At 40.0% G+C, this 26,732-nt stretch overlaps 3 protein-coding genes across 10 annotated transcripts; 2 read left to right on the top strand and 1 right to left on the bottom strand.

Annotated features, from left to right (window-relative positions):
- The first annotated feature begins 663 nt into the window (after positions 1 to 663).
- Positions 664 to 8,252, top strand: zrsr2 (zinc finger (CCCH type), RNA-binding motif and serine/arginine rich 2). The gene is made up of 11 exons (XM_058088709.1): positions 664 to 902; positions 1,444 to 1,523; positions 1,599 to 1,683; positions 1,799 to 1,907; positions 3,290 to 3,376; positions 4,526 to 4,564; positions 4,837 to 4,967; positions 5,222 to 5,435; positions 6,165 to 6,220; positions 6,294 to 6,403; positions 6,466 to 8,252. Exons 1-11 carry the CDS (start codon positions 859 to 861, stop codon positions 7,344 to 7,346), a joined length of 1,836 nt encoding a protein of 611 aa, XP_057944692.1. The 5' UTR covers positions 664 to 858; the 3' UTR covers positions 7,347 to 8,252.
- Positions 8,253 to 8,845: 593 nt separating this feature from the next.
- Positions 8,846 to 13,236, bottom strand: ap1s2 (adaptor related protein complex 1 subunit sigma 2). The gene is made up of 5 exons (XM_058088710.1): positions 13,069 to 13,236; positions 12,597 to 12,775; positions 10,133 to 10,241; positions 9,897 to 10,034; positions 8,846 to 9,125 (listed from the first exon to the last, which is right to left on the bottom strand). The coding sequence occupies exons 2-5, from the start codon at positions 12,773 to 12,775 to the stop codon at positions 9,078 to 9,080; spliced, it is 474 nt and encodes a 157-aa protein (XP_057944693.1). The 5' UTR covers positions 13,069 to 13,236; the 3' UTR covers positions 8,846 to 9,077.
- Positions 12,731 to 26,367, top strand: phka2 (phosphorylase kinase, alpha 2 (liver)). 8 transcript variants are annotated; one of them, XM_058088696.1, is made up of 32 exons: positions 12,740 to 12,796; positions 13,932 to 14,021; positions 15,230 to 15,388; positions 16,280 to 16,327; positions 16,425 to 16,593; positions 16,666 to 16,748; positions 16,820 to 16,900; positions 17,007 to 17,105; positions 17,188 to 17,334; positions 17,428 to 17,481; positions 17,705 to 17,827; positions 17,901 to 17,996; positions 18,952 to 19,059; positions 19,145 to 19,223; positions 19,300 to 19,434; positions 19,498 to 19,607; positions 19,684 to 19,828; positions 20,206 to 20,284; positions 20,379 to 20,530; positions 20,608 to 20,778; positions 21,787 to 21,890; positions 21,981 to 22,117; positions 22,196 to 22,358; positions 23,118 to 23,197; positions 23,273 to 23,351; positions 23,413 to 23,542; positions 23,617 to 23,718; positions 24,243 to 24,361; positions 24,709 to 24,762; positions 25,223 to 25,456; positions 25,544 to 25,744; positions 25,808 to 26,367. In XM_058088696.1, the coding sequence occupies exons 2-32, from the start codon at positions 13,944 to 13,946 to the stop codon at positions 25,979 to 25,981; spliced, it is 3,693 nt and encodes a 1,230-aa protein (XP_057944679.1). In that variant the 5' UTR covers positions 12,740 to 12,796; positions 13,932 to 13,943; the 3' UTR covers positions 25,982 to 26,367. The 8 variants fall into 8 exon arrangements, with proteins under 8 accessions (XP_057944677.1, XP_057944679.1, XP_057944680.1 ...); XM_058088695.1 differs by lacking the exon at positions 12,740 to 12,796 and adding an exon at positions 13,420 to 13,838; XM_058088694.1 differs by having other exon boundaries at positions 12,731 to 12,796; positions 19,300 to 19,607.
- Positions 26,368 to 26,732: the final 365 nt, after the last annotated feature.

Raw genomic sequence — 26,732 nt, 5'->3', positions numbered from 1 at the left:
TTCAGTCTGTACATTACCGGTTTGTTTGTTTTTTTGCCCTGAAATACGACATTTAGCATTTGCATTGTGGTTATTATTATTGTGGTGTGAAAATTAATACAGCATGCTGCTGCACTATAGTGTGAAGCATATACAGTACATGAAAAATATGACACTTGACTTTCTTCACTGGACTTTTAATTATCATAAAAATGTCAATAGATACTTTGTTGGCTTTCGAAACAGATTTTCAGTTTGCTTTTAAAACCTTAAAAACTTTATCTATGTAGCATTATAGCTTGTGCATACAGACAGATTATTTGGAGGCATAGCTTAACATACTCATTGAAAATCCACATGTATACCGAAACAGGGCAAAACACATAAAAAATGTGTACACACGCACTGTGAACAAAGGCTAAAGGCTAAATGTTCAATTTCCACTAGCACATACCGTGTGATTTCTTTTTCTGAAGGCCTGGCTTCACCCTCTACGCGGATGTGGACCGGAAGCTGCGATGGGCAAAAAGATTAAACAAAAGTTTGATCAAATTAATGTAAATTAAATTATTAAAATGTGGGAGCAAGACGGAAATGTAGTTCCCCGGTAAAAAGGGCAGGTTTGACAATGAAAATTAGACAAGACAAATAGAAGCTTTTATTCACACCGGAAGTAGTTGTTACTCGCCCCGGAAGCGCTTTAGTTAGGACCCAAACAAATCCGTAGTTAACGCAAAGCGCCATGATTTTGTGAAACGAGATAAACTTGGTGCAATATTATCCACCCTAACTGGAAACTGAACAGAAACAAATGATACTTCAATATTTGTGTACATTTTGTTTAGCTTAGCTGATCTTACTACTAGCTTTTTAGCTGCGATGGCAGCGTCGATTCCTCCACTGAGTTGTGCCCCTGCTTTAAGGTAAGTGTTTTTCTATTGGTCACTTTGACATAAAGACTGGGATTTCAATCTTTTATTAATACGCCAGCTTGGTGTTCGATCTGTTCTTAGCCGTCCTTAGCCTGTTCTTATCTTGTTCTGCAGCCTGCTGCATTTGTGTGGTCTGCGTGGACTGTGTCGAGTGCAACACCATATACAGCCGAGTGTAAATTGAATTACCCTTTGTTGATTAGTCGTGTCACACATTCATATTAATTTTATAGCTATAGTCTAGATAATTGCAATGTTTGCAATGCCGAAAAAACAAAAACTTGGATTACAATCTGTAGATGATTATATTCTTAAATGTGACAGAAGTGAAGCAGTTATTAATGTTACTAATCCTATAGATTTTATAGGTCACTTTTGTTGTGATAACACATGTACTGCAAACGGTTGTCTTGTTCTGTGAAAGTAAAAAGTAAGAAAAGGACACACTGGTGTGTTTTAAGTATGGTCTATGGTCTATAGCCCTATGGCCTATGACCTATGGCTTTTGGTCTACGGTCTGTCTTTCATCTAGTCACAAGCAACGCAAGGCTGCCTCGAGGAAAGAACGAAGAAAACGGAAACGACAAGCAATCGCCCAAGCCAGAGAATGTGGTATAAAAATAATAATTCCATTATGATTCTTTTGTTAACTCTGCCAGTAGCCAAACCAAAACAATTTGTTTGTAGCTATACATAATGGAGCAACTGTTGATCCCCCTGACGACACTGAAGATGATGATGATGATGAAGCCAGTATTGCTGAGCAGGAAAGGTGAGATACAAACCTTGACATTACAGCGGCGCCCTCTAAAAAATATGTACTTTATAATGTTTAGCTTTGGGGGTAAGACTGTGTTTGAGAGTGTATTTCCCTCCTTTTTACCCAGGCAACGGATGCATGAAGAGTGGTTGGAGCGCGAGCATCTTGCACAGGAGGAGTTCAGGCTGAAGTCAGAGAGGGAGGAGGCTGCGAGGAAACGAAAGGAGGATGAGGAGGTAATGGAACTGATTACAACTGAAATAAGCTAAGCTATAATGTGAGTGAAATGCAAGGTATACAAGATCAAGTAGAAATGATTACATATCTTAACCAGTGTTGTTGGTATGGTTGTAGTATGGTACATCCCACATCTACTTCTTAGAACGTCCCCTTCAGTTTACTCCTTAAAACCTAGGGTGAAGAGGAAGAAGCCACTAAGAAATGGGACACTACTTGATTCTTATTGCATCATCACCCTTTACTGCTTTGGCTGATGTGATATTAGATGTGATTAGATCATTAAAGCTATTCATAATAAATGCTTCTTACCATACAGTAAGGTGCATATATTTCTACATTATTTTGTTTATTTCAAAACAACACTAACAACTCTAATAAATTACAGCATACAACCAGCACTGTAACAACATAAAAAATATTTATATAATAGTTATCCTCTCCAAATTACATATTCTAAACTTAAAGGGACATTTTTGGAATTTTGCATCCACCTCCTTGGAGGTGGAGCGAACCAAAGTGCTCACTGTCTGACCACATTTCCACTGCTGATGTTGTACCAAGATTGTCTGCAGTTCGTAAACGTGACGCCCTCACGTCGGGCTTCTGAGCTCCATGACACCAACATGCCTCTGACAAAGTGTTTTAGGAAGTACTTTGGGGGTGTGACCAATCACAGCGGAGTGGGCGGGTTGTGGGTGCAATAAATTAAAACAGACCATTTTGGCAGGAAGCACAATATCCAATGAAATAGGTGCAGATTCTGAAAGATCTAGAAAGTTTTCTGTGCGGGTTATTGGGTCGAAAAATGAGCACAATAGTTCCCCTTAAAATGGGATTTATTGCGCTCAGTGTCAGAGCTTAAGCTGACAAATAAGAAGCCAAAACATTACCACTTCCACATGCTATGCCGGACATGCCATGGCCGACTACATACAATGTAAATGTCATCTAATCTAATGTCACGTCCCATCTGTGTAAAATTATAGACTCTTCGTGGCCAGAATGCTACGTATGACTTGTCTTTGAGTATTTTCTAGATAGTCAATAGTCAACTTAAACAGTGGTCATTTATTAATAATAAAAAAGTAACGACAATAGAATTAGGGAGCGATGATGGAACCACAATGTTAAATGTTATAATGAAATGTATTTGGACAAATAAGGCATCCCCTCTAATGAATGCTATACCACTAATTAACAACTGAGACTGAGATTAAAACGCAAATATAGAATCTATAAATATTTACTGTAAAACATTTTCTTCATTATTTTTAAATATATTAAATTTGGTTTCTCAACAATGAGCCATCAGTAACATCTGTTTTTTAATTCCTAGGTCACAAAATGTGAGAATAACTTTTTAATGTTGTCTTTGCAGCAACGGATAAAGGACGAATGGGAGGCCCAGCAGAGGCGAGAACAAGAAGAAAAAGAACAGAAGCAGCAAGAGAGACGAGACAGAGAGGTGAAACGGCCCCTGGCAGGATAAAACCAGGGAGAAATATATCCACTTTTACTTCATTGTCATTATTCATATTATCAGAAACTTGAATACAAATAAAAACATACACTCACCAGCCACAACATGAGGTACAACACGGCAGTCTAGTGGTTAGCGCGCAGACCTCACAGCTAGGAGACCGGGGTTCAATTCCACCCTCAGCCATCTGTGTGTGGAGTTTGCATGTTCTCCCTGAGCATGCGTGGGTTTTGTCCGGGTACTCCGGTTTCCTCCAACATTCCAAAAAAACATGCTAGGTTAATTGGCGACTCCAAATTGTCCATAGGTATGAATGTGAGTGTGAATGGCTGTTTGTCTATATGTGCCCTGTGATTGCCTGGCGACCAGTCTAGGGTGTACCCCGCATCTCGCCTGAAGACAGCTGGGATGGGCTCCAGCACACCCTCGTGAGGAAAAAGCGGTATAAAATGAATGAATAATGCTCAGATTTGATTGACACTGTTAGAGAAGTATGAATTTCAAAGTATGAAAGGGTGTTATTTCCTTTAATATTAATTTTTTTGATCATATTTTTAGAATGTGTCAAGGGCCAACCAAAAAATGAGATAGCCCTTGCGCCGCACTTTGGACACCCCTGGTTGAGCGCGAGTTAAATGGGACTAACTTGTGTTACAAGTAACAGCCACAACTCTAAACGTAGTTAATTCAATTTGTTCCTTTCTGACACTGTCAGTCCAAATGTGTCATTATCACCTCTGTAAAGGTGTCAATTAGAATAGCGCTGCTGTGCTGGGTCTTAGTGGATTGTGTCTGGTTAGTGTATGTGATAAAATATGTACCATCTGTGTGTTTCATTTGACAAACATATCGATTCTTTCCTTGACCAAGTTGCACATGCAACATCCTCCTTAACAAAGATACTCTTGCCAAAAGTCCTTTAACAGCACCTTCAACTGTCACAACAAGGATGTATCTTTTGTGTCTAAAGGGTCGATGAAAATTTGGATTTAATCCCTTTAGGTTGTCAACAATGTTGTGCGACTATGTCCCTGTCAATGGGGTCTTAACAAGATGTTACAGATATGCTACAGATATGCTCCAGCATGTTGACCCGGTACACATTTTCATCACATGTCTTTACACCATTTGTAGGAGGCTGTTCAGAAAATGTTGGATGAAGCAGAAAATCAGGTATTGCTAAATGTTCTGTGCTTTGCTGTATTTATATTTTATGTGATGAACATATGTCAATATGGTGTTTGGACTACTACATTAAAAAAGTAAATGCATACATAAATAATCACTTGTGAGTCACTGCGGGTGGCAGTGGCTTAGGAAGAAGTGCAGGTCGTCCATATATTGTCATATTATATGTAAAACATATAAAAACATGCTGTAATTGAGTGCAGTAAATGTATTAATAATAAATAAATGAATAATGCAAATTGTTGGTTGTCATGCAGCTAAATAATGAAGGACCGTGGATGAATCCCGAGGCTCCAGTCACAGAGAAATCCGAAAATTTTGGTACAGAACGAGATGCAGCCAACTGCTCTTTCTTCCTCAAGACTGGGGCCTGTCGATTTGGGGACAGGTATAACTTTTGAGACTTGTGTGAAATAGGATGGACACTGTTTGTGGCAATGGCGTAAAACCTAAAGGACTGTTTTTCAGCTGCTTATTATTATGCATTATCTGCAGAATCCATGGTGATTTACCACCAACTAATATCATGGTAGCTCACAATCTTTGTTTCAGATCCACATCCCTGAGGACTATACTCAAAACTATGCTGTGCATCCAAACAACCCCGATGCGGTCACTAAAACTGTACCTCCTCCATTTCAGATGTTCTCGAAAGCACGTCTATCCGCTGACCAGCCCCACTATGATGCTACGGAGTATGTTTACAACGTTTGGCATGGAGCAGTCTCGACGCGACGACTACGATGGGGATGCTTGTCTGGAACACAGCGAAGAAGAATTGCACGAGTCCTTTATTGAGTTCTACCATGATGTTCTACCAGAGTTTAAGACTGTTGGAAAAGTGGTGCAGTTTAAGGCAAGTCTGGAACTGGTCTTGTCTCTTGTCACAGTCTTTCATTCATGCACGATACTGTGTTCTTATTGGTTGTCATTATGGACTCAGTGATTTTCCCCTTTAGTTGGAAATAATAATTAGAGACAATGATAAGTGATTTAAAAGCTACATGATGCATTCAAGAACGTGGGATGTGTGTGGGAAGCTGTGGCATTTCTAACTAATTATTTTTAAAATATTTCTAAAATTGATATCCATTTCATAAAATGGGATGTAGTAATTTACAATTTTTTTTTCAGTTCTTTTTAATCATTGCACCTGAAAGTTTTCGGTACCCGTCTGTGGGCGGGGCCAAATGGGGCGGCAGCCCCATGGTTGGGACTCTCTGCTTATAGTTAGGATACATAGAAGAATTCATTAATTTCCCGCTTTTCCTCACAAGCCTATCCCAGCTGTCTTTGGGCGAGAGGCGGGGTACACCCTGGACTGGTCGCCAGCCAATCACAGGGCACATATAGACAAACAACCATTCACACTCACATTCATACCTATGGACAATTTGGAGTGGCCAATTAACCTAGCATGTTTCCGGAGTACCCGGAGAAAACCCGCACATGCACGGGGAGAACATGCAAACTCCACACAGAGATGGCCGAGGGTGGAATTGAACCCTGGTCTCCTAGCTGTGAGGTCTGCCCAACCATGAATATATTAATGCTAAAATTATGATGTGATTTTTTTTTTTTTTAGGTCAGCTGCAACTATGAGCCACACTTGCGGGGGAATGTTTACGTACAGTTTGACACGTAAGCATTGCACAGTGCCGCAACCTAATTGTCCCTGATAAATGAACAAGTTTCTTTTTATTTGTCCTCTAAGTGAGGAGCAGTGCAGAGACGCCTTCATCAAGTTCAATGGAAGGTTTTACGCCGGCAAGCAGCTTCACTGTGAAATAAGTCCTGTAACACGATGGAAGAATGCAATATGTGGTAAGTTGCTAAGTCGTAGTGTCATTGCAAGGTTGACAGTTTGATGTTTTGCTTTCCCTCAGGACTCTTTGACAGAAAGAGGTGTCCCAAAGGGAAACATTGCAATTTTTTGCATGTTTTCCGAAACCCCGGCAATGAATTCTGGGAGGCTGACAGAGACCTGCACATATCACCGGACCGCAGCATCAGGGGCAGTCACTCAGAGAGACAAGGAGACAGATCATGGCGACACCATCGCTGGAGCAGAAGCCCTCTGAGATCGGAGAGATCCCATAGCAGACGAGACGATGACAGACGCAGTGAGAGGAGTGGAAAGAGGAGAACGGCGGAGCACCAGAGAGATGAAAGGCGCTCCTTTGGATCGGTACATTATGACAGGGGGAGAGATAGGTACCGAAGCAGAAGCAGGGAGAAGTCCAGGAGTAGAAGTCGAGACCGAAGTCACAGAAGGAGTAGAGAGAAAGACAGAAAGGAGAACATTAGGAATAAAAGCAAAGAGAGAAATAGTTTCGATAAAAACGGGGACATAAGACATACGCCGAGACGATCAAGCAGAGATTCAGAAAAAAAACAACCCAGAGAAAAGAGCGTTAATGGAAGCCCGGAGAATAAAGAAGCAAACAAGATCCTTCCCGAAGAGGAGAACACTAATCGACATCGCCACCACAAACACTCGAAAAAGAGCAAGAAGAAAAGCAAGAAGAAGCGTAAGAAAAGAAGCCATTCACCTGATGTGATGTCTTCGTCAGGAGAGTCAGACAAGGAACTGGAGGAAGACACTGTGGACAAACACTCAGTAAAAAGTGGAGATAATGTGGACCTCCTTCAGGACAACAAGGACTTAAGTGTAAGTGGTTGTACTCTACCAGTGGTACCAAGTGATGGATGTATTCCAGAAGTTGAATGTGGACTTGAAAATGAGAGTACAAAAGGTGATTCTTAGTGCTTTCTAGAAGACAGGTTTTTCGGACTAATCTAAACTGACTACTGTATATAGTCGCGTCAAAGAACGTCTTTTCACATCCTGCAGCATAAGGGCATGCCATGTCAGCAGCTTAGTTACTTTTAACCAGTCCATACTGGTTCGGGTGACCATATGAGGCATATTCTAATGATAGTTGAAGTTTTCTCAAGACACAAAATGCATGAAAAGTATTCCAAAAACAGAACAACACGGGGCCCTGATGTCAAATCCTTCTTAAATTTTTTAGTCACATTTAAAATTTTGAACCACCATTTGTCCCCGATTTTCAGAAACTTATACTCTGTAATCGTCAGAGGATGAATTATGTGCTTTGGCAACACTAATTCAAAAAGATGTAAGGGATTACGTCACATACAGCAGAGTGTGCTAGCGCCGGTCAATTTATTGGCTATTTTATTACTTCCAAAAGAGATTTCCAAAACTTGTCGGTATTGATGAAATAAAGCAAGAACCTTACATATTTGAAAGGAGAGAACAGATCTTAGGAGTGAGGCAATTACATTATGTTCCTTGTTATTCTGTCACATTCTTGTTTGAACCCAAAAAAAATCCTCACTGCTTATCATAAATGAGTTATTTCTGCATTCCGGATATTACTGTATATCCCAGTACAGCTGCAATAAAGACAACTGTGATTTCAGTTTGAAGACATTTATTGTTAAATATTCTGTCAAATGTAAGAACCATTTGTAAACATGGTGGTTGGTGTTGAATAAAAAAAGTGGTTTCTTTTGCAGAAATTATACTTGATTTGTTGAAAAGTGAAGAAGTTGAAGGCAAAAAAAAAAAAAGAGTCTTGTGCTGAGATGTGATGACGTGCTGTTATGCTAATTTTCCCTTGACAGGTAAATAACAGTACCTTAACATTCATTGGAATCTGATGGTACACATTTTTGTACATTGTGGCCAGTAAATGTATTTTGCTCCAAAGATATTGCAACACTAATTCCCTTTTTTATCATGTTAGCCTTCCATAGACACCATTAATAATGTAAAACACAGTGTTCTTTGGTCATATATGTTAGCTTTTAAATGTAAACCAAAGCATCATCATAAAGAAAAATAGAGCTATCTCTATATGGGTCACTTATTCTGACTTGAGACTTCATTTCTTCTGAACATTTAAACAAAGTAATGAATTGATGTTTACGGATATAACACTGCAGAGAAACAACACATTTAACACTTAAGTCTTGAAATGACAAATTTTGTGGGAGGTGTCACCAACGGCCCACTTGAGTGGCTGTTTACACAGTATGATGGCCTGGGTGTATCTTGCATCATGTGTTAGAATTGCATTAAATTGACAGCTATGCATGTGTCTATAAATGTACACTTCCATTTTATTTTAGGTTATATTTTCATAAGCTACAATGGGTGGTGATGATTGAGCTAATAATTGATAATGATGCGGTGTGTACGTTTATGTTGATGCTGCTACATTGTTCTTTGAGATGTTCCACAAAGTAAGTGTAGTTTTATCATCCAACAGTGAGGGGGGGGGGATTGCTACAGAGGAGACACTTTGAAGCACACTTGGCACCACAGTCACAGGACGTTGCAGAATAGCACAGTTCCGAATAATACAGCAAAGACATGTCGAATACGTACGTACAACACTGATATTGTAAACAGGAGAGAACAAGATGAGGGGTTGCCAGGTCAGTGTTAGGTGTGGTTAAATGACATCTATGTCAGTCCGATTTCCTCTAAAACGCTGCGTGGGGCCTCCGCCTCCTGTAGACGGAGAAGAGAGACATAATTGTTGTGGATTCATGCATCTTGTTTTCTCCACTTTTGTCAACAATGTGAAATGTTTGCTATTTTCTTTCATTTCTCAATGAGCATCGCAGGGTCTGGATATGACTAACATATACTCTGATTCAACAAGTTTTTATTTGGTGTAGTGCAGGGGTCTCAAACACGTGGCCCGCAGGACACTAGTTTGAGGCCCCCGCCTTGATATGAAAGTTTAATGTTAGTGCGGCCCGCGCAAGTTTGATATGGATGCTGTATGGTATCATGTACCCAGAAAAAATTATTACGTTTGATTAATGTTCATGTTAAAGGTTAAATAACTGTTAATAGTTATCCTCCCTATCCGTGTGGAAGTGGTAAGTTTTTGGCTATTTAAGTTTAAAGGAAATAACTTGAAGGCTACCGTTTAGGTCGCTAGCTCTCTAGTTTGCGAGTTAGCATGTGTCTCAAGACCCTGCAGTTGCGCAATATGTTAAATAAATGTGTTAAATAAAAAAATGTCATGTTTTGTCATGTCTACAGGGGTCCTTGTTAATTTTAATCTGAAAAAAAAATAATGTGTCTACCCACCAACTATATGTAGTTTCTTAAGTTTTTATTATTTGCCGTTTTATTTTTATTATATTTATTTATTACTGATTGATTTTCTTTATTCTTGATTTGTTTATTCATTTTTCATCTTTTATCATGTTTTAATCATATACCCAACATATTACTATTGCCCTGATTCAATTGCTAAGGCTCAAATACCTCCTGCAGCAGGTCAGCCTGCTCAATTGCCTTCAGCACGTTCTTCTTGGAGGTTTCCTGGGCCTCTCCACCCAGCAGGAACTCATCAAGGATAAAGTAGGCCTTCTCAAAGTTGAAGATAATATCCAGCTCACACACCTACAATCAAAGAGGTGAGGGAGTGTTTTAAGTTTGCAGTTACAGTACTTCCCATATCCCACATGCAACATCATCACATTCAAGAGGAGGAAACTCACACTGCCAAAATACTTGTCCAACAACTCCACATATCGATGGATGATTTCCAGGGTGATCAGCTCATTGTCCTGATCCTCCACTGCACAGCAGAAATACAAGCTGGCATACCTACAACACATAAATACCACAATTAACATAGAAGTCTTACTTTTACACAAACACATGAGATATGTGCATGAACAACATGGATTGCATCCATGTTGAATTCACATTGGAGTCTGCCATTTACTGTAACGTTTTGTTCTTAAACGTTACATCCACTTTTGTCATTTATACAATAGAAAAGGTAGGACGGCACGGCGGTCTAGTGGTTAGCGCGCAGACCTCACAGCTAGGAGACCAGGGTTCTATTCCACCCTCGGCCATCTCTGTGTGGAGTTTGCATGTTCTCCCCGTGCATGCGTGGGTACTCCGGTTTCCTCCCATATTCCAAAAAGCGACTCCAAATTGTCCATAGGTATGAATGTGAGTGTGAATGGTTGTTTGTCTATATGTGCCCTGTGATTGGCTGGCGACCAGTCCTGGGTGTACCCTGCCTCTCGCCCGAAGACAGCTGGGATAGGCTCCAGCTAGAAAATGAATGAATGAATAGAAAGGTTTTTCCACTGACAAGTTGTGTACTCTTAGGACTGGAGTTGGTTTTGACTTGTCATACAAATTATTTCTCATAATAAAAAATTGTGAACGCGGCAGCGTTGTGACAGTGGTGGCAGCCAGACCTTCCATGCAGCCCAACACCACAACTTCAAAAAATTCTAGCTAGCTGCTACCACTGACAGCGAGGCAAAGCATGTACACAAAAGATACAAGATAAGTGGAATCAGGGATTGATCAAACACACTAGCATCGATTGGCGTAGCCTGTGTCAAGCTGTATTTTTATTATAGTCAGCACACATTAAGAGTCAGTTTGTATTTCAATAGCTACGTGAATGTTCAAGACTTTTTTTTGTTTGTACATTTTTCCCCACAGTTCCTCATTGTTGAACAGAGGGGGTGTTTCTGGCATTCCCAGCTCACCAGAAGGTGAGAGTGAAATGCCAGAACTCTGTGTGCCTGACAATATCCACGGCATATCAATTTCAAAGCCTTCTTGTTGCTTTTAAGACATTTACAACTAACAAGGGAAAGCAATATTGAGCGCTACAAGCCCAAACTCTCTGTCAAAATGATCTAAGACAGGGGGTGTCCCAACTTTTTCTACAGAGGATGTGGATTTTTTGTTGTTGTTGTTGTGTTATTATTTATTAGTGTCAACATTAAAGCGTTTTTCTTTACATTGTGTCCTTTTGCTCTATTTTTTTTAAAATTTTTACATTTTTTAAAAATTGTATTTCTGCATTGCGCCGCAAGCCAAAAAAACAACAACAAAAAAACAAAAACATCATACTGACTGCTGTTTGTAACATGATAGCTTATGTCCCTAAAAAGTGGGTACTGTAGTATTACCTTGTATTGATGGTGATTAGATGTGCGGGTGTACGTAACCCTCCTCTTGTGTTAGGGTCAGCACCGACCCGTTTTACATTTTAATGCATAAAAAGAATCACATAACATTTGTTTATTGCATCAAGGCTTTTTGACTTTGTCTGGAAACTCTATTTCAACCAAATTAAACCAAAAAAAGAATGTTTTTTTGGTTTGGTAAATTTTAAAATGGTCTGGTTGAAATTAAGACCACTATTGTTAGGGTCGGTTTCGACCCGGTTATAATAATATGACTATAAAGCAATATTTTGAGCCACAACTGAAATCATAAGTGTACAATTAGCTAACACAATGACATCCAGCTCCTCTTCTAAATCATGTAAGCTTCAGGGGATTCTCATTTTGACCATTTTTCCAGTACACCAGCAGAAAAACAATGTCCAGACATGTGAGGTGAATTCACTCATTTGAGTGGCTGATTTCACATTTACCATTTGGATCATGGAAAGAATGGCAAGAAGTACAATGAACCAAGATTCTGGACTTTTTCTGCTTTTGATTTCAGTTTATACTAAAGTTCTGTTGCTGAAAACAATAACTTTTTCTACCTTTTCTTGACATTAATATATATGGGTCAAAATTGACCCGAACACCATAAATTTGACCCAAATAAAACAAATTGATTTAAGAGATATGTTCTATAGCCCTCAGTAATAGCCAGGTAACAAAAGAACCTTCAATTTATTAATATGATTCTTTTGAGGTTCATTTGACCATTTTTGGAAATTGAAATCGAGGGGTATAGTGACAAAAAAAAGGCCTACATGCCCACACCAAAAGTATTAAAACCAATTTTGATGGATGAGGAAGCGTAAGAAGGTAACCAAGACATGAGAAGTAAATTTGATGGTAACTTATTGTTTTTAGTGTATTTTATAGCTGATTTAATACATGAGTCAAAACCGACCCGTTAACATAAGAGATGATACCAGAAAGCTTCCAAGAGGAAGGTTAATGTTGTGAGAAATTCACTCACCTCTTGTATACAATCTTCAGGTCCCTCCACTCCAAGAAGCTACACATTTTAGGCTTCCTGGCCAGTATGGTCTGAACCAGATCCCTGGAGATCTTCTTCCTCTCCTTATCAGAGAGAGGCACGTACCACTTCTGGAGGCGCAGCTTACCCTGGCGGCTGAACAGCAGCATGAACTGCATCTGGGTGAAGTTAAATGGAAGGTAAAGCGACGTAGGTGTGTGGAAAGTGCAAAAACGAACTGTTGTAAGAATACGTTCATATTTAAGCACACCGACATGCGATACATACACTTAAGACTTGATATTGACTTATACTTTAACACACCTGTGACTCTTCATTGCAAAGTTAGCTCACGTTCCAATATGTCGCCAAATTGACTCAATGTAACATCAACACCCAGTACAGTATGTCATGTCACTTCCTCTACAAACGTTCATTAAGTCTCGCTCTAATACACATAAAAACACTTTACCTTCGGCGCAGTCTCCTGGACGAACCTTTAGATGAGTAAACTTACATTAACAGAATAAGAGAAAACAGCCTTCGGAATGTGTATGAGCTAGCTTCTCATTCAGCTAAGTTGCTAGCAGATGATAGCGAGGCAGCAACCAGATCTGCTCTTCACTGATGGGACGAAAAAACAGAATAGCTGCCTTTTGATTGGTTGGGAGATTCCGTTATTGGTGACGTCACATTTCTGCGAACAAGTTGGTTGTTTTTTTTGGTCAGTTTGCGCTCACAATAGGCTGGAATCCCAATTTTGTGAATTTAACATCCGTTTTATAGTGACTGAATTGTGTAAATTGTTGAATTAATACTGTACAATTTTTATAGCAATACATTGCATTGCGATATCATAATTTCATCATTCATTATATTTAACAAATATATACGTCCCTTTTTAAAATCGTACTTAGTTGCTTTTTGCATGAACAGGCATTTAACGTCAAACCATTGAGGTTTCTGTTGGGAATGCTTCCATAAACATTTGATGGTACAGGTGTTCAGTGCCCCCTATGGGCATATGCGTGCAACTACATGCAGACACTATTTTTCAGAATGGACTATCAGCTTGGCTCTGTGTACATCAAACCAAGCGACGCTTTCTGTGACTTAACGTGACGTGTTTACGGTGTGTCAAAACCTTGTGTACATTTTGTGAGCGACTGAAAAACCGCCTGGGTGTTAGCAAGCGTCGCTAGGTAAAGCCTCTGCGCGGGGGACTGAGGCTTTGACTGCAGGGTGGGCAACCAAAGCTAATGGATCGTTTTTGTACAAATATTGAATTCATATGCAAAGCAAAAACATATAGTGAATTGACGTGTGCTTGTGCAGCCAACAGTGAGGATGAGGAGCCGCAGTAATTCGGGAGTGAGGCTGGATGGATATGCCAGGCTGGTCCAGGAGACTATCTTATGCCACCAGGTCAGTCTGCATATGCAGGGTTTGCTTTCACATACATTTAACACCTCAAGTTGAGCTACACTGAATTGTAACCAACATATTGTACAGTTAAATTGGTTATTGATAAATGATAAATGCAGGATGAACCGATTTTTTTGTTTTAATTCATAGAAAAATATATATAATCACAGATTAAGGAACAATGCACAATCCTACAGTGTGCATTTCATGTCTAAAGAATGAAAATATAGCTATAATTCCTAAAATATGCAAATATATCACTTGAAAAGTAAGGTACACATTCACAATCGAATACATTTTATAAAAAAATATTCATTTTTAGTTGACAGGAGTACAAATTTCTCAAATTTGATCTCCATTAGTGGTTCTAAAATCCATCTCAACAAACTACCTCAACCTCTACATTACCAGTAAAAGAAAAACTACAAATATTTATATTCATTTTTTAGGTACAAAGTCCCAGGCTAAAATAATAAACGCCTGTCAAATGTAAAAATGGGTCACAAAACAGAATATAAAGACAATGACAACAACTATGTGGACTCTGGTTTCACTTTCAGGGACTAAGTTTGCATGTTGTCTATTACAGTTCAGTGGGAAGTGCATAGAAACAAACACGGACAAAGGTCACCTCCAGCATAGATTGAGGCCCTAACTGTGTACCTTTATCTACCAGCTCACTTAGAAGTACGTTCAACATGTGTCATGACCAGCATGGCCACAGTCCACTATTTTGTTACTGTTGAGTGTTTTGTGTTTCTTAAATCATGCTATGAATTATCCTCAGTTCAAATGGAATATTCCCATGTCACCATCATAGCTGTCAGTATTTGCAAAATATGGGAAATGTTTGATAGTAGAGAAAATGCAGAAAATTCCACAAGGAAATATAGCTGAATAGGTGCAGATTCTGGAAGAACTAGAATGCTTTCTGTGCTTGTTATTGTGTGTAGCTGTTCTATCGGAGTCCACAACTCAATACAAAGGGCCAAGAAATGAGCATAATAGGTCCCCTTTAACATTCGTGCTGATCAAAAAAGCCAAAATGAATTTGTTGCTACTTCACCATTTTACTGCTGTGAGCTAATGGGATAATAAACCTTTCAGGGAACTTCCATATCTTCTCTTATATGGATTAAAGCAGTCGGACATTCATCCATGAGATTCAATTTGACAAATTGAATAATGTGGGTATGTGTGTGTTTCAGAACCCAGTGACGGGGCTGCTGCCTGCCAGCACCCAGAAGAAGGATGCCTGGGTGCGGGATAATGTGTACAGTATTCTAGCTGTGTGGGGGTTGGGCATGGCTTATCGCAAGAATGCGGACCGGGATGAGGACAAGGCCAAAGCCTACGAATTGGAACAGGTGCTTGTTATGGAGATCTGTACCCTGTCTTTCTGACTCACTTTTAAGGATGTTGTGTGTAATGTATGGCTAATGTGCTTCAGTAGGAATAAACACATGTTGCCGGTACAGTGACAACATTACATAGAATAAAAGTCTACTGTTGGAAAACATACATTCTAGTAAAGTAAACGTAAAAGTAAGAGTTTAATGCTGCTTAACCCTTAGATGCATAAGTGGGTCAAAAATTTAATATATCTTGAAATATCTTCGTAATGAAAAAAAAATTATCATTTCATAATCCAGGTATTCCTCAAAAATCATGTTTTTGATATCATGCCGTTCACATTTTTAACTTACCTTTTATAGATTTTAAGAAATTTTAGTTGTTGTGTTACTACCCCAACCTTCCATAAGTGGGTCAAAAATGAACCGGTCAGGTTGTTTTCTTGAAATATCTTCGTAATGAATTTTTTTTTTTCATTTCATATTCCAGGTATTCCTAAAAAAACATATTTTTGATATCATGCTGTTCACATTTTTAACTTATCTTTTATAAATTTTAAGACATTTTTGTTTTTGTGTTACTACCCCAAACTTCCATAAGTGGGTCAAAAATGACTTGGTCAGGTGGTTTTCTTGAAATATCTTCGTTATGAAATTTCTTTTATCATTTCATATTCCAGGTATTCCTCAAAAAACATATTTTTGATATCATGCCATTCACGTTTTTAACTTACCTTTATGCAACACACAATGGATCCTCAAATACAAGTGATTATTCCGAACCAAAATGGCAAAATTGGCATAAAAAGGCATTGATTCTAGTATGGGTCACTTTTGACCCACTTATGGAAGAGTGTAGGGTCCAGTCACTCGTGCATCTAAGGGTTAATGGTGTCTTTTTGTCAGAGTGTGGTCAAACTGATGCAAGGACTTCTACGTTGCATGATGAGGCAGGTAAGGAAGCCCTGTGTTTGCATGACTTCTAAACATAACCATGATACATATCTTAATGCCATTTACTGTTGTCCTATAAATAAATATGTGTCTTCAGGTTGCCAAGGTGGAGAAGTTCAAACACACTCAGAGCACCAAGGATTGTTTGCATGCCAAATATGATACTCCCACCTGTGCTACTGTGGTTGGAGACGACCAGTGGGGTCATCTTCAGGTGGATGCCACTTCAATTTACTTACTGATGCTGGCACAGATGACAGCGTCAGGTAGGCAAGTCGCTGTGAGTTTGCATTTTTATAATAATTTGGGCTTCAGTGTTGTCTTGCGTGTACATACAGGTCTTTGTATCATCTCAAACATGGATGAGGTAGCTTTTATCCAAAACCTGGTCTTCTACATAGAGGCTGCATACAAGGTCGCGGTAAGTAAGCGTCAGAGATTGGGAAAATAATTTGAAGGATTCAGTTTGAGAGTAATTTGCCCCCTTTTTAGGACTATGGCATGTGGGAGCGAGGTGACAAAACCAATCAGGGCATCCCTGAACTCAATGGTAGCTCTGTCGGAATCGCTAAGGTATTTAAATTAAAATTCAAACTCACACTTGACTTCATTGGGTACATCTGCACAATTTCACGAAATCCAATAAGAGAGAAGATTAATTATCTTAATGGTCTTCAAGGCAGCTCTTGAGGCTATCGATGAGCTGGATCTTTTCGGTGCCCATGGAGGCCCGAAGTCGGTTATCCATGTTCTTCCTGATGAAGTGGAGCACTGTCAGGTACAATGTGCTTTCTAAACATGTTGAAAGCTTGTAAGTGTGTGTATTTGTTCTTCATGTCTCTCTGCTCTATGTTCTTCAGTCCATTCTGTGCTCCATGCTACCCAGAGCTTCTACTTCCAAGGAGATAGATGCTGGTCTTCTGTCTGTTATTTCTTTCCCTGCCTTTGCAGTGGAGGATGCTGACTTGGTGGCCATCACCAAGTCAGAAATCATCAGCAAATTGCAGGTGCCCTTTTAGAATACAAAACTCCCAGTAGCTTTTTTTTTAATGTTAAAGCAATTGTTTAACCTATTCTAATAATCTCTGGTTCCATATCAGGGACGATATGGCTGCTGTCGCTTCATTAGGGATGGATATCGTTGTCCTAAAGAGGTCAGAGGCCATGGACTTTTTTTTTTTTGTCTTTTTTTTTTTTTTTTACACATCACCTCCTGTAATGTAGGTTGTGTAGCTGATAGAAAGGTCTAAATATGATGCATTGCAGTTCTACACCATTTCAAGCAATAAATATCTTGTTAAATTCATACCTTAGCTGACATTGTCACTGACTTTTCAACACTGTTCTGTTCTGCTCGGTTGTCATCTTTTCCTCCAGGACCCATCCCGGCTGCATTATGATCCTGCAGAGTTGAAACTGTTTGAGAATATTGAATGTGAGTGGCCGGTGTTCTGGACTTACCTCATTCTTGATGGTATCTTTACAGGAGACCAAGTGCAGGTAAGGTAATGGAGCATCTTTGTCGTATTGATTAGCTGCGGATGTACAATTTGACACAATGTGTTGTGTCCAGGTACAGGAATACCGTGAGGCACTGGAGGCTGTTTTGATCCGAGGAAAAAATGGCATCAAATTACTGCCTGAACTTTATGCTGTACCAATTGACAAGGTACGTTGCTGTCATCACCGTGGCAGCATCACATTCTGTTTCTAAAGTGGTTTGCTGGTTTCGTCTTGATATCATTTCCTGTAATGAAATAAGGTGAATCTTTTTTTAAAGGGATTGTAGTTTCACACAGATAGGAGACATGGTGTCTCTGTGTGGAGTTTGCATGTTCTCCCCGTGCATGCGTGGGTTTTCTCCGGGTACTCCGGTTTCCTCCCACATTCCAAAAACATGCTAGGTTAATTGGCGACTCCAAATTGTCCATAGGTATGAATGTGAGTGTGAATGGTTGTTTGTCTATATGTGCCCTGTGATTGGCTGGCGACCAGTCCAGGGTGTGCGACCCTCATAAGGATAAGCAGTATAGAAAATGGATGGATTGTCAATGAAATAATAGCAGCTACAATCTCCAAGTTAGACATAATTAGTGTCCCAATTAATGTTTGTTGTCTTTCAGCAATTTTGGTAAATAAAATCCCCTGGGCGGCACGGCGGTCTAGTGGTTAGGCGCAGACCTCACAGCTAGGAGACCAGGGTTCAATTCCACCCTTGGCCATCTCTGTGTGGAGTTTGCATGTTCTTCCCCGTGCATGCGTGGGTTCTCTGCGGGTACTCCGGTTTCCTCCCACATTCCAAAAACATGCTAGGTTAATTGGTGACTCCAAATTTTCCATAGGTATGAATGTGAGTGTGAATGGTTGTTTATCTATATGTGCCCTGTGATTGGCTGGCAACCAGTCCACGGTGTACCCCGCCTCTTGCCCGAAGACAGCTGGGATAGGTTCCAGCACCCCCGCGACCCTCGTGAGGAAAAAGCTGTAGAAAATGAATCAATGAATGATGAAAATCCCCTGGATATAAGTACAGTGTGTTTTGCATCTAAGGTGTCTTTATAATGTGACAAATGTGAGTCAAGCTTGTGATAAAAATCGAATAATGAGAGTGTATTTTGTGGCAGGTGGACGAGGAGTACAGCAACCCCCACACAGTGGACAGAGTCGCCTTGGGACAGGTACCTCACATGTGGGGACAGTCACTTTACATCCTGGGCTGCCTTCTTGCTGAGGTAAATGATCATATAAGCCACTTCCTAACTCAAATATGTACATTCTAAACATATGGTTAAATTCTACGTTTGTTTGTTTGGAAAGGGCTTTTTGGCACCAGGAGAGATAGATCCTCTCAACAGACGCTTCTCTACCAATTTCAAGCCAGATGTCGTTGTACAAGGTTGGTTTTCAGAAGAAGGTACCGCAAATGTTACTTTGGAGATCCGAATTTATAGAGTATGTCCTGTTTGCGTCAGTTTGTGTCTTAGCAGAATCAGAAGACATCCAGAAGTTGTTGAGTGATCATGGCATCAAGGTCCAGATGTTGTCTGACGTTCACCCTATTCGGGTTCTGCCTGCTCGCATCCTGAGCCATGTCTATGTCCGACTGGGTAATGACTGTAAATGTAATAATGCATGTGGGTGTGTGCTGTTAACTTGTTCTTGTGCCACAGGGAATTGCAAAAAGCTCAAATTAAGTGGGAGGCCTTACAGACATATTGGAGTTTTGGGAACATCCAAGTTTTATGAGATCAGAAACCGCTCTTATATATTCACCCCTCAGGTACTACCATCTTCTTTAAGAGGAGTCTAGTTAACTTTTAAATGTGATGCTCACAAGCTTCTCTTCAATTCACAAGTTTCTGGATCAGCATCATTTCTACTTGGCCCTCGACAACCAGATGATTGTGGAAATGCTGCGGACGGAAGTGGCCTACCTCTCCTCCTGCTGGAGAATGACAGGACGGCCCACTCTGACCTTCCCCATCACCCGCAGCATGCTTGGTAAGAGTTTCTTCATTCACTTCATCCTACAAAAAAATCACTTACAAATTATGGATGTTAAAAGATGCCACCTCGTTTGCATGTTCTCCCTGTACATGCGTGGGTTTTCTCCCACATTCCAAAAACATGCTAGGTTAATTGGCGACTCTAAATTGTCCATAGGTATGAATGTGAGTGTGAATGGTTGTTTGTCTATATGTGCCCTGTGATTGGCTGGCGACCAGTCCAGGGTGTACCCCACCTCTCGCCCGAAGACAGCTGGGATAAAGCGGTAGAATGAATGAATTTTTATGCAAACTGGCTTTGTTTTAGAAATATGTTTTTGTTTTTTTTCTTTACAAATGACATATATAGTATGTGTTTGTCTTTTTTCCTAGTGGAAGATGGCAATGCAGTTGATCCGTGTATCCTGGCAACACTCAGGAAGCTGCAGGATGGCTATTTTGCTGGAGCAAGGTCTGGTCCCTCATGTTACACACAGGGGGGCCAATTCTGCTGAGTTGTTCTTTTAATATGTCAAACATTTAACGTGAATGTGCCTTAACTTTAGGATGCAGATGTCGGAGCTCTCCAGTCTGCAAAACACTTCCTTCCACACTCGCCTCAGCTTCTTGGATGAAGAGAACGATGACAGCTTGCTTGACGAGGTTACAGAAGACGATAAAGACTATGGTGAAGAATACAGCAACTGTGAGCCTTTGGGTATGGAATAAGAAGGCAAATATTATAACTGTCATTTCTGTATGAACAATCTGAACGAGTGTATTATGTCATTCCAGATGGCTCAAACAACATGTTTGACCAGTACCTTACTGAGCTTCTCCACAGCACCACAACCCGGTGTCATCTTCCTCCCATCCAGAGTGGGCAGCACCACGTGTTCAGTGCTGAACACACCACCAGAGATATCCTGTCCTTTATGGCCCAGGTTCAGGGTCTCCACGTGCCCAGTGAGTTTATTTGCAATGTTTCATTATAGTGCTGTCAAATAAGTCATAAGGCCTAATCATGCAATAAATATTTTCTTGACATTCAATAGACCGATAACAAATATTTTCAAATGAATTGAAGTTACTTGTTGGGATTGTTTTGCCTGGTCGTGTCACTTGTCGCTAGGCGAAATTCATAGTGGTCAATCATAAGTGCCCAATAATGTAAATTGGTTTATGCCAGTTGCATCCACAAGGCATTTTTCAATGGCAAACTAGGTGCACTGTAAGTATTGTACATGTTTATTCTACACAGGGATTTTGCAATTGCATTGCTGCACTACAGCAGCTAGATTAGTGTTGGCACTGCCTTCATTAGTAAGCATCATTGGTATTCATCAGGGAGGGCATCCGGAATATCAAATGTCAAAATCAGTATGCGGATTAAAAAAATCCACTGTGGTGACTCAGAACAAAAAGCCGAAACAAACAAACAAAAGCTATAATTGTATTTATATTATTGAAATATTTTACAATTTTGTTCAACTTGCATGTTGCAAAATTCTGTAAAAATTAAAAGAGTCTGGTTACAATACATAATACAATACACCCAAATATGCAAGCAATATCCAGTCCTAATGTGAACATAATAATGATCAATAAAGCAGAATCAAGCAGTTCAGAAATCTGATATGCTTTTTTATTTAATAATCTACCAGCTGTTATTTCACTGTCATTTTAGAAAATATTGTTTTAAATAATGTTAATATATTTCAATATAATATTAAATATTTGTTTAAATATATTTAAATATTATATTATAAATATATATTAATTAAATATTAAATATAAATATTATAAATATTAAATATTTAATATAAATTTTAAAACTTTTTATTTAATATTTTTTATTTTGTCTTAAAGAATATATTTTTTTAAATCCCAAACATTTTCTTGAAAAAGAAGGGTGATCTTATATTCAGGTTTGTCTATTAGAGTGAATACAGGTACCTATTGTATGTTTTTCAGAGTCTTCCATGTATCTTCCTGTTACCCCTCTCATGAACAAGCACCGCAAATCTCTCAACCTGCTAGAGGTTCCTCAGCCTGGTCCACATGGACTACAGCACAAAGTAAGTGTTTTTTTTTTTGCAATATTTTTCTGCTGATTTCATCCTGGTGATTTTGCTTGTGCATGTCACCTTTTTAACGTAACTCCCAAGTCTCGCAGTGCTGCTGATCTTCACCTGCCTCGAGATGCCCAGGGCAACACTGACTTTGCGTCACTGGTGAGGCAGCTGAAGGAGTGTCCCACTCTGCAGGACCAGGCGGACATTCTTTATGTCCTCTATGTGATGAAGTATGGAAAACTAACTCAAGCGTGCATACACTGTTTACCTGTATTTTGCATAACAAGCTGTTTTGTGCTGCTAACCAGAGGAGCGGATTGGCTGGTAGAGCTGTCAGGTCCGGGCCAGGGGGGAGTGAGCGTACGTACTCTGTTGGAGGAGCTGTATGTACAAGCTGGAGCTTGCAAGGAATGGGGTCTCATCAGATACATCTCTGGAGTACTACGCAAAAGAGTGGAAGTCCTCTCTGAGGTCGGTCCGAGGAAAAAACAAAGTCATTTCAAGGTTTAGCCATCATTGTCTCACTCGGGGCAATCAGTAGAAGCAACAGTGATCGTCAGTGAACTTTCAATGTTAGTGCAGACATGCCAATATGTACACATTTATAGTACTCAATATGCAATATGATATGTATGCTCTTCAGTTTGTTGCATTTTACTGATTTCAGATTCAGGTGCAGTCCGTACAGTACAGATAAATAAATATAGTATTTCAAATCTGGGGGACGTGAAAACATTACCGTCACTTGAGGGTGGGGCATGACAGAAAATAATTGAGAACCACTGCTTTAAGATGAGTTGGTATGCTTGAGCAACACAATTAATGCAAACAAACTTTAAAGGGGACCTATTATGCTCATTTTTCACCCTTTGTATTGAGTTGTGGACTCCTATAGAGCAGCTACACACAATAACCAGCAGATTTTCCAGAATCTGCACCTATTCCAAGCTGTATTTCCTTTCATTTGTGCTTCCCTCCAAAACGGTCCGCCTCTGGGCATGCCCACTCCGCTGTGATTGGTCACATGCCCAAAGTGCTTCCCTAACTATGAATGTACCCCACTTTCTCATATAGTTGGTATAGGAAGTGATAATGACGTGTTTAACACAAGACTACAACATCGTAACTACATTTATAGGTCAGAAAAGTGGAAAAAAAGCACAATAGGGCCCCTTTAAGACATAAATGAAATGATGTTTCTCAGTGTGAGTGTGTATGTGTGTCCTTCAGGCCTGCACAGATCTTATTTCTCATCACAAGCAGATAACAGTGGGTCTTCCTCCTGAACCCAGAGAAAGAGTCATCACTGTGTAAGTCCACAGAATTTGTGCCTCAAAGGTGAAATTAATGAAAGGCAGCAACGACTTAACTTCTGTGTTTTGCAGTCCTCTTCCTCCTGAGGAACTGAATTGTCTCATCTATGAAGCCAGTGGTCAGGACATCAGTGTTGCTGTGCTTACACAGGTGACCCATGTCATAACATGTTATGTTTTTTCTTCAATTTAAATATACCTTGATCCTACAGGAGATCATGGTCTACTTAGCCATGTATGTGCGCTCCCAGCCTGCCTTGTTTGGAGACATGCTCCGACTCAGAATAGGACTCATCATGCAAGTGATGGCCACTGAGCTGGCTCGCAGCCTGAGATGCTCTGGTAGGAAAAGGAGCCTGCTTCCACTCACAGAGACAACAAAGCACTCATTAAATAAAGATGTAATACCTCTACAGGGGAGGAGGCCTCTGAAAGTCTGATGAGCCTGAGTCCTTTTGGCATGAAGAACCTGCTGCATCACATCCTCAGTGGCAAGGAGTTTGGGGTGGAAAAAAGCAGTGAGTGAGAGGCCATCTAGAGTGACTTTATAAAAACAGAAATAGTGGACAATTTTGTTCAATTTCACTTAACTTAACAGAGGACCCTTTGGCATGATGTCCAAAACATGTAGCAATATAGACGTGGACAAATAATAGGGAGCTTCTCACACTAGCTGCACAAATCTTTAGTTACACCTAATGAGATTAATTAATTCAGAAATTAATTCTGAAGTTCATCCATCAATTTTTTTCTACAGCTTGTCCTGAATAGGGCCACAGGTATGATGTTTTTAGTACACCCTGGAGTGGTCGTCAGCCAATCACAGGACACATATAGACAAACAACCATTCACACTCACATTCATACCTATGGACAATTTGGAGTCGCCAATTAACCTAGCATGTTTTTGGAAACCGGAATATTAATGAGTTCAGTTCATTGAATTATTGGGTCCTGCTGTGTTTGTTGCGTTCCTATGATGTCATTTCTTACCCTTCTGCTTTATAGTGAACGTCAAAGACATATTTTCTGTGTGTATCAGTGCGGCCTATCCAGTCAACAGCCACCAGTCCTGCCATTTCCATCCATGAACTGGGACACACTGGAGCCACCAAAACGGAGCGTTCAGGAATACACAAACTCAAGAGTGAGATCAGACAGGTGCGACGCAGAACATAAATGAATGGGAAATCATAGATTTTAAAGTTAAATGTGACAAATAACTGTGTTTTTTGACTCTGGTTGCAGTTGGATGACTCTCGGCCACTCAGTGTGGGTTTGATAACGTCTAACGTGGTCATATCTAACTTCACCCACATGCTATTTTGACATGTGGCATAGTGCACTACAGTTCCATGACCTCTCTCTCTCTCTCTTACGTCTGTACGGGATCATTTCAGCTTTTTGTACCGAGCTGGGTCGTCTTTCATTCATCACAGGTCTCGCACGATGCATGAGCTCGTCTCAGGATTTCATGTCATGTGTCGTTCTTGTGCATATGTACATAGACTCTCAGCGGCGGCTTCTCCACATGCAGCAATGTCACTTCGCCGCGCTCCACGGTAAAACCATTTCACCTCATCTGCTTTAAATCACCTTTTCTCATTTCCTTCAAAGAGCATATTTAAATGTATGATCTAATTTCTACACTAATTTCTGCCACAGCAGCTGGAATTTTATATTCACTTTTATTTACCCTTATGCCGTTTCTTATTACTGAAAAAAAAAAAACAATGTTTCCTGGCATTGAAACAGGAGTTCAGAACATTCAAAGAGAAATTCTCTCATTCCTTGAATTAGTGCTTTCAGGGAATTAAAAAAATGGAGCGATTAATTATAATCTGTAATTAATTCATCAAATTAATCTGTTTTTAACCACCCAAATCACCTCAAAAATGCAGAGAAAATCACTCAGCTCTAAATCAGTAAAATAACTGATACACTGCAATTAGCCTCATTAATTATTAATACAATATGGACTCTCACTAGTGAAAATGAAATATTCTCCTCCTGTAATCACAGAGGTGCAGCAGCCCCTCCACCCCAAGTGGGATGTTGTCCCCAGTGGGCTCTGGTGCAGGTGACGGACAGCTGCACTGGGAGGAGAGGCAAGGCCAGTGGCTGAGAAGACGCAGGTTGGATGGTGCTATCAACAGAGTACCGATGGGTTTCTACCAGAAGGTGTGGAAGATCCTGCAGAAGTGTCACGGTCTATCCATTGATGGCTACGTGTTACCCTCTTCTACTACAAGAGAGGTTGCTGTCCATTCATTTCTAATACAAACTCAAGGCAAGATACTTTCTAATGTCTCTGCTTGGATAAATTGTCTTCTCACTTTGTAGATGACAGCGAAAGAAATCAAATTTGCAGTGCAGGTGGAGTCTGTTCTGAACCATGTCCCTCAACCAGAATACAGACAGCTGCTGGTAGAGACTTTGACGGTTCTCGGCCTAGTAGCGGATGTGGATGTTGACAACATTGGTGGCATCATCCATGTGGACCGCATCCTACACATGGCTAACAACCTCTTCCTCAGCGACCAGGTACTGCTATATGACGTAAATCAACATCACATGTTCACTGACTTCTTTCTTCCACTCAACCAGAAATCCCACAGCGCCTGCGAGTATTTCCTGGAGAAGGATCCAGCAACAGGCATCTGCAACTTTTTCTATGATAGCGCCCCCAGTGGCCGCTATGGCACCATGACGTATTTATCCAAAGCTGTGATCACCTACGTCCAGGACTTCCTGCCGACTACCAGCTGCATGATGCAGTGACTAACTGACTCCACTCCCACTGATAATCAATAATCAGTGATATTAATATCAGTGATTATTATTATAAGTATTATTTTAATTGGGTGCACAAGGTGGAATGTGGGATTTTCTCTAATTTACACAGGGTCAAAATGATACATATATGTTCAAATATATGTCAAGTTATATATATACTGCATATGAACCAGTACATATATTTTTGATGTTGTGTAAATTTGAGAAAAATCTCAACTTGTGCACCAAATTCTTGCTTTTAAAAATAATTGATCATATTTAATTGATCACCAGTGTGCCACCCTGTATTGGATTGAGTGTTTTGCATGATTGAATTGTGCATATGCTAGTGTTATTGGTGTCAATATAGTGATGCAATTGATTCATCTAAAGTTCTCATGTTTTGTTTTTCATAGTTAACACAAACACACAAAATTAATTGAGTGGAAGCTGCCACAGTCTTGTGAGCTAGTGCTTAAATACAATAGGCTTTGTTCATTATTTATGTTTTTTCATTGTGGCAAAAATAGTTAACTACACAGCTGCAGCAGTGCCAAGTCAATCACAGTAAAAGTATCACAGTGTACTTGTAATACAGGCACACCAAATTACTTAAATAATTGACTCAATAAATAAACAGGGTCAATTTTAACCCCTACGATGGTAGACCCAAAGTTACGCCCTTGGCCAAAAGGGAAAGTACACAGCCAGCCCATGTTATGGTATGGTATTTTGTCCACTCCCCCTTCCTGCTTTT

This window comes from Doryrhamphus excisus, chromosome 12 (assembly GCF_030265055.1).
Source record: "Doryrhamphus excisus isolate RoL2022-K1 chromosome 12, RoL_Dexc_1.0, whole genome shotgun sequence".
Classification (NCBI taxonomy): domain Eukaryota; kingdom Metazoa; phylum Chordata; class Actinopteri; order Syngnathiformes; family Syngnathidae; genus Doryrhamphus; species Doryrhamphus excisus.
This window is presented reverse-complemented; position numbering and strand designations above follow the sequence as displayed.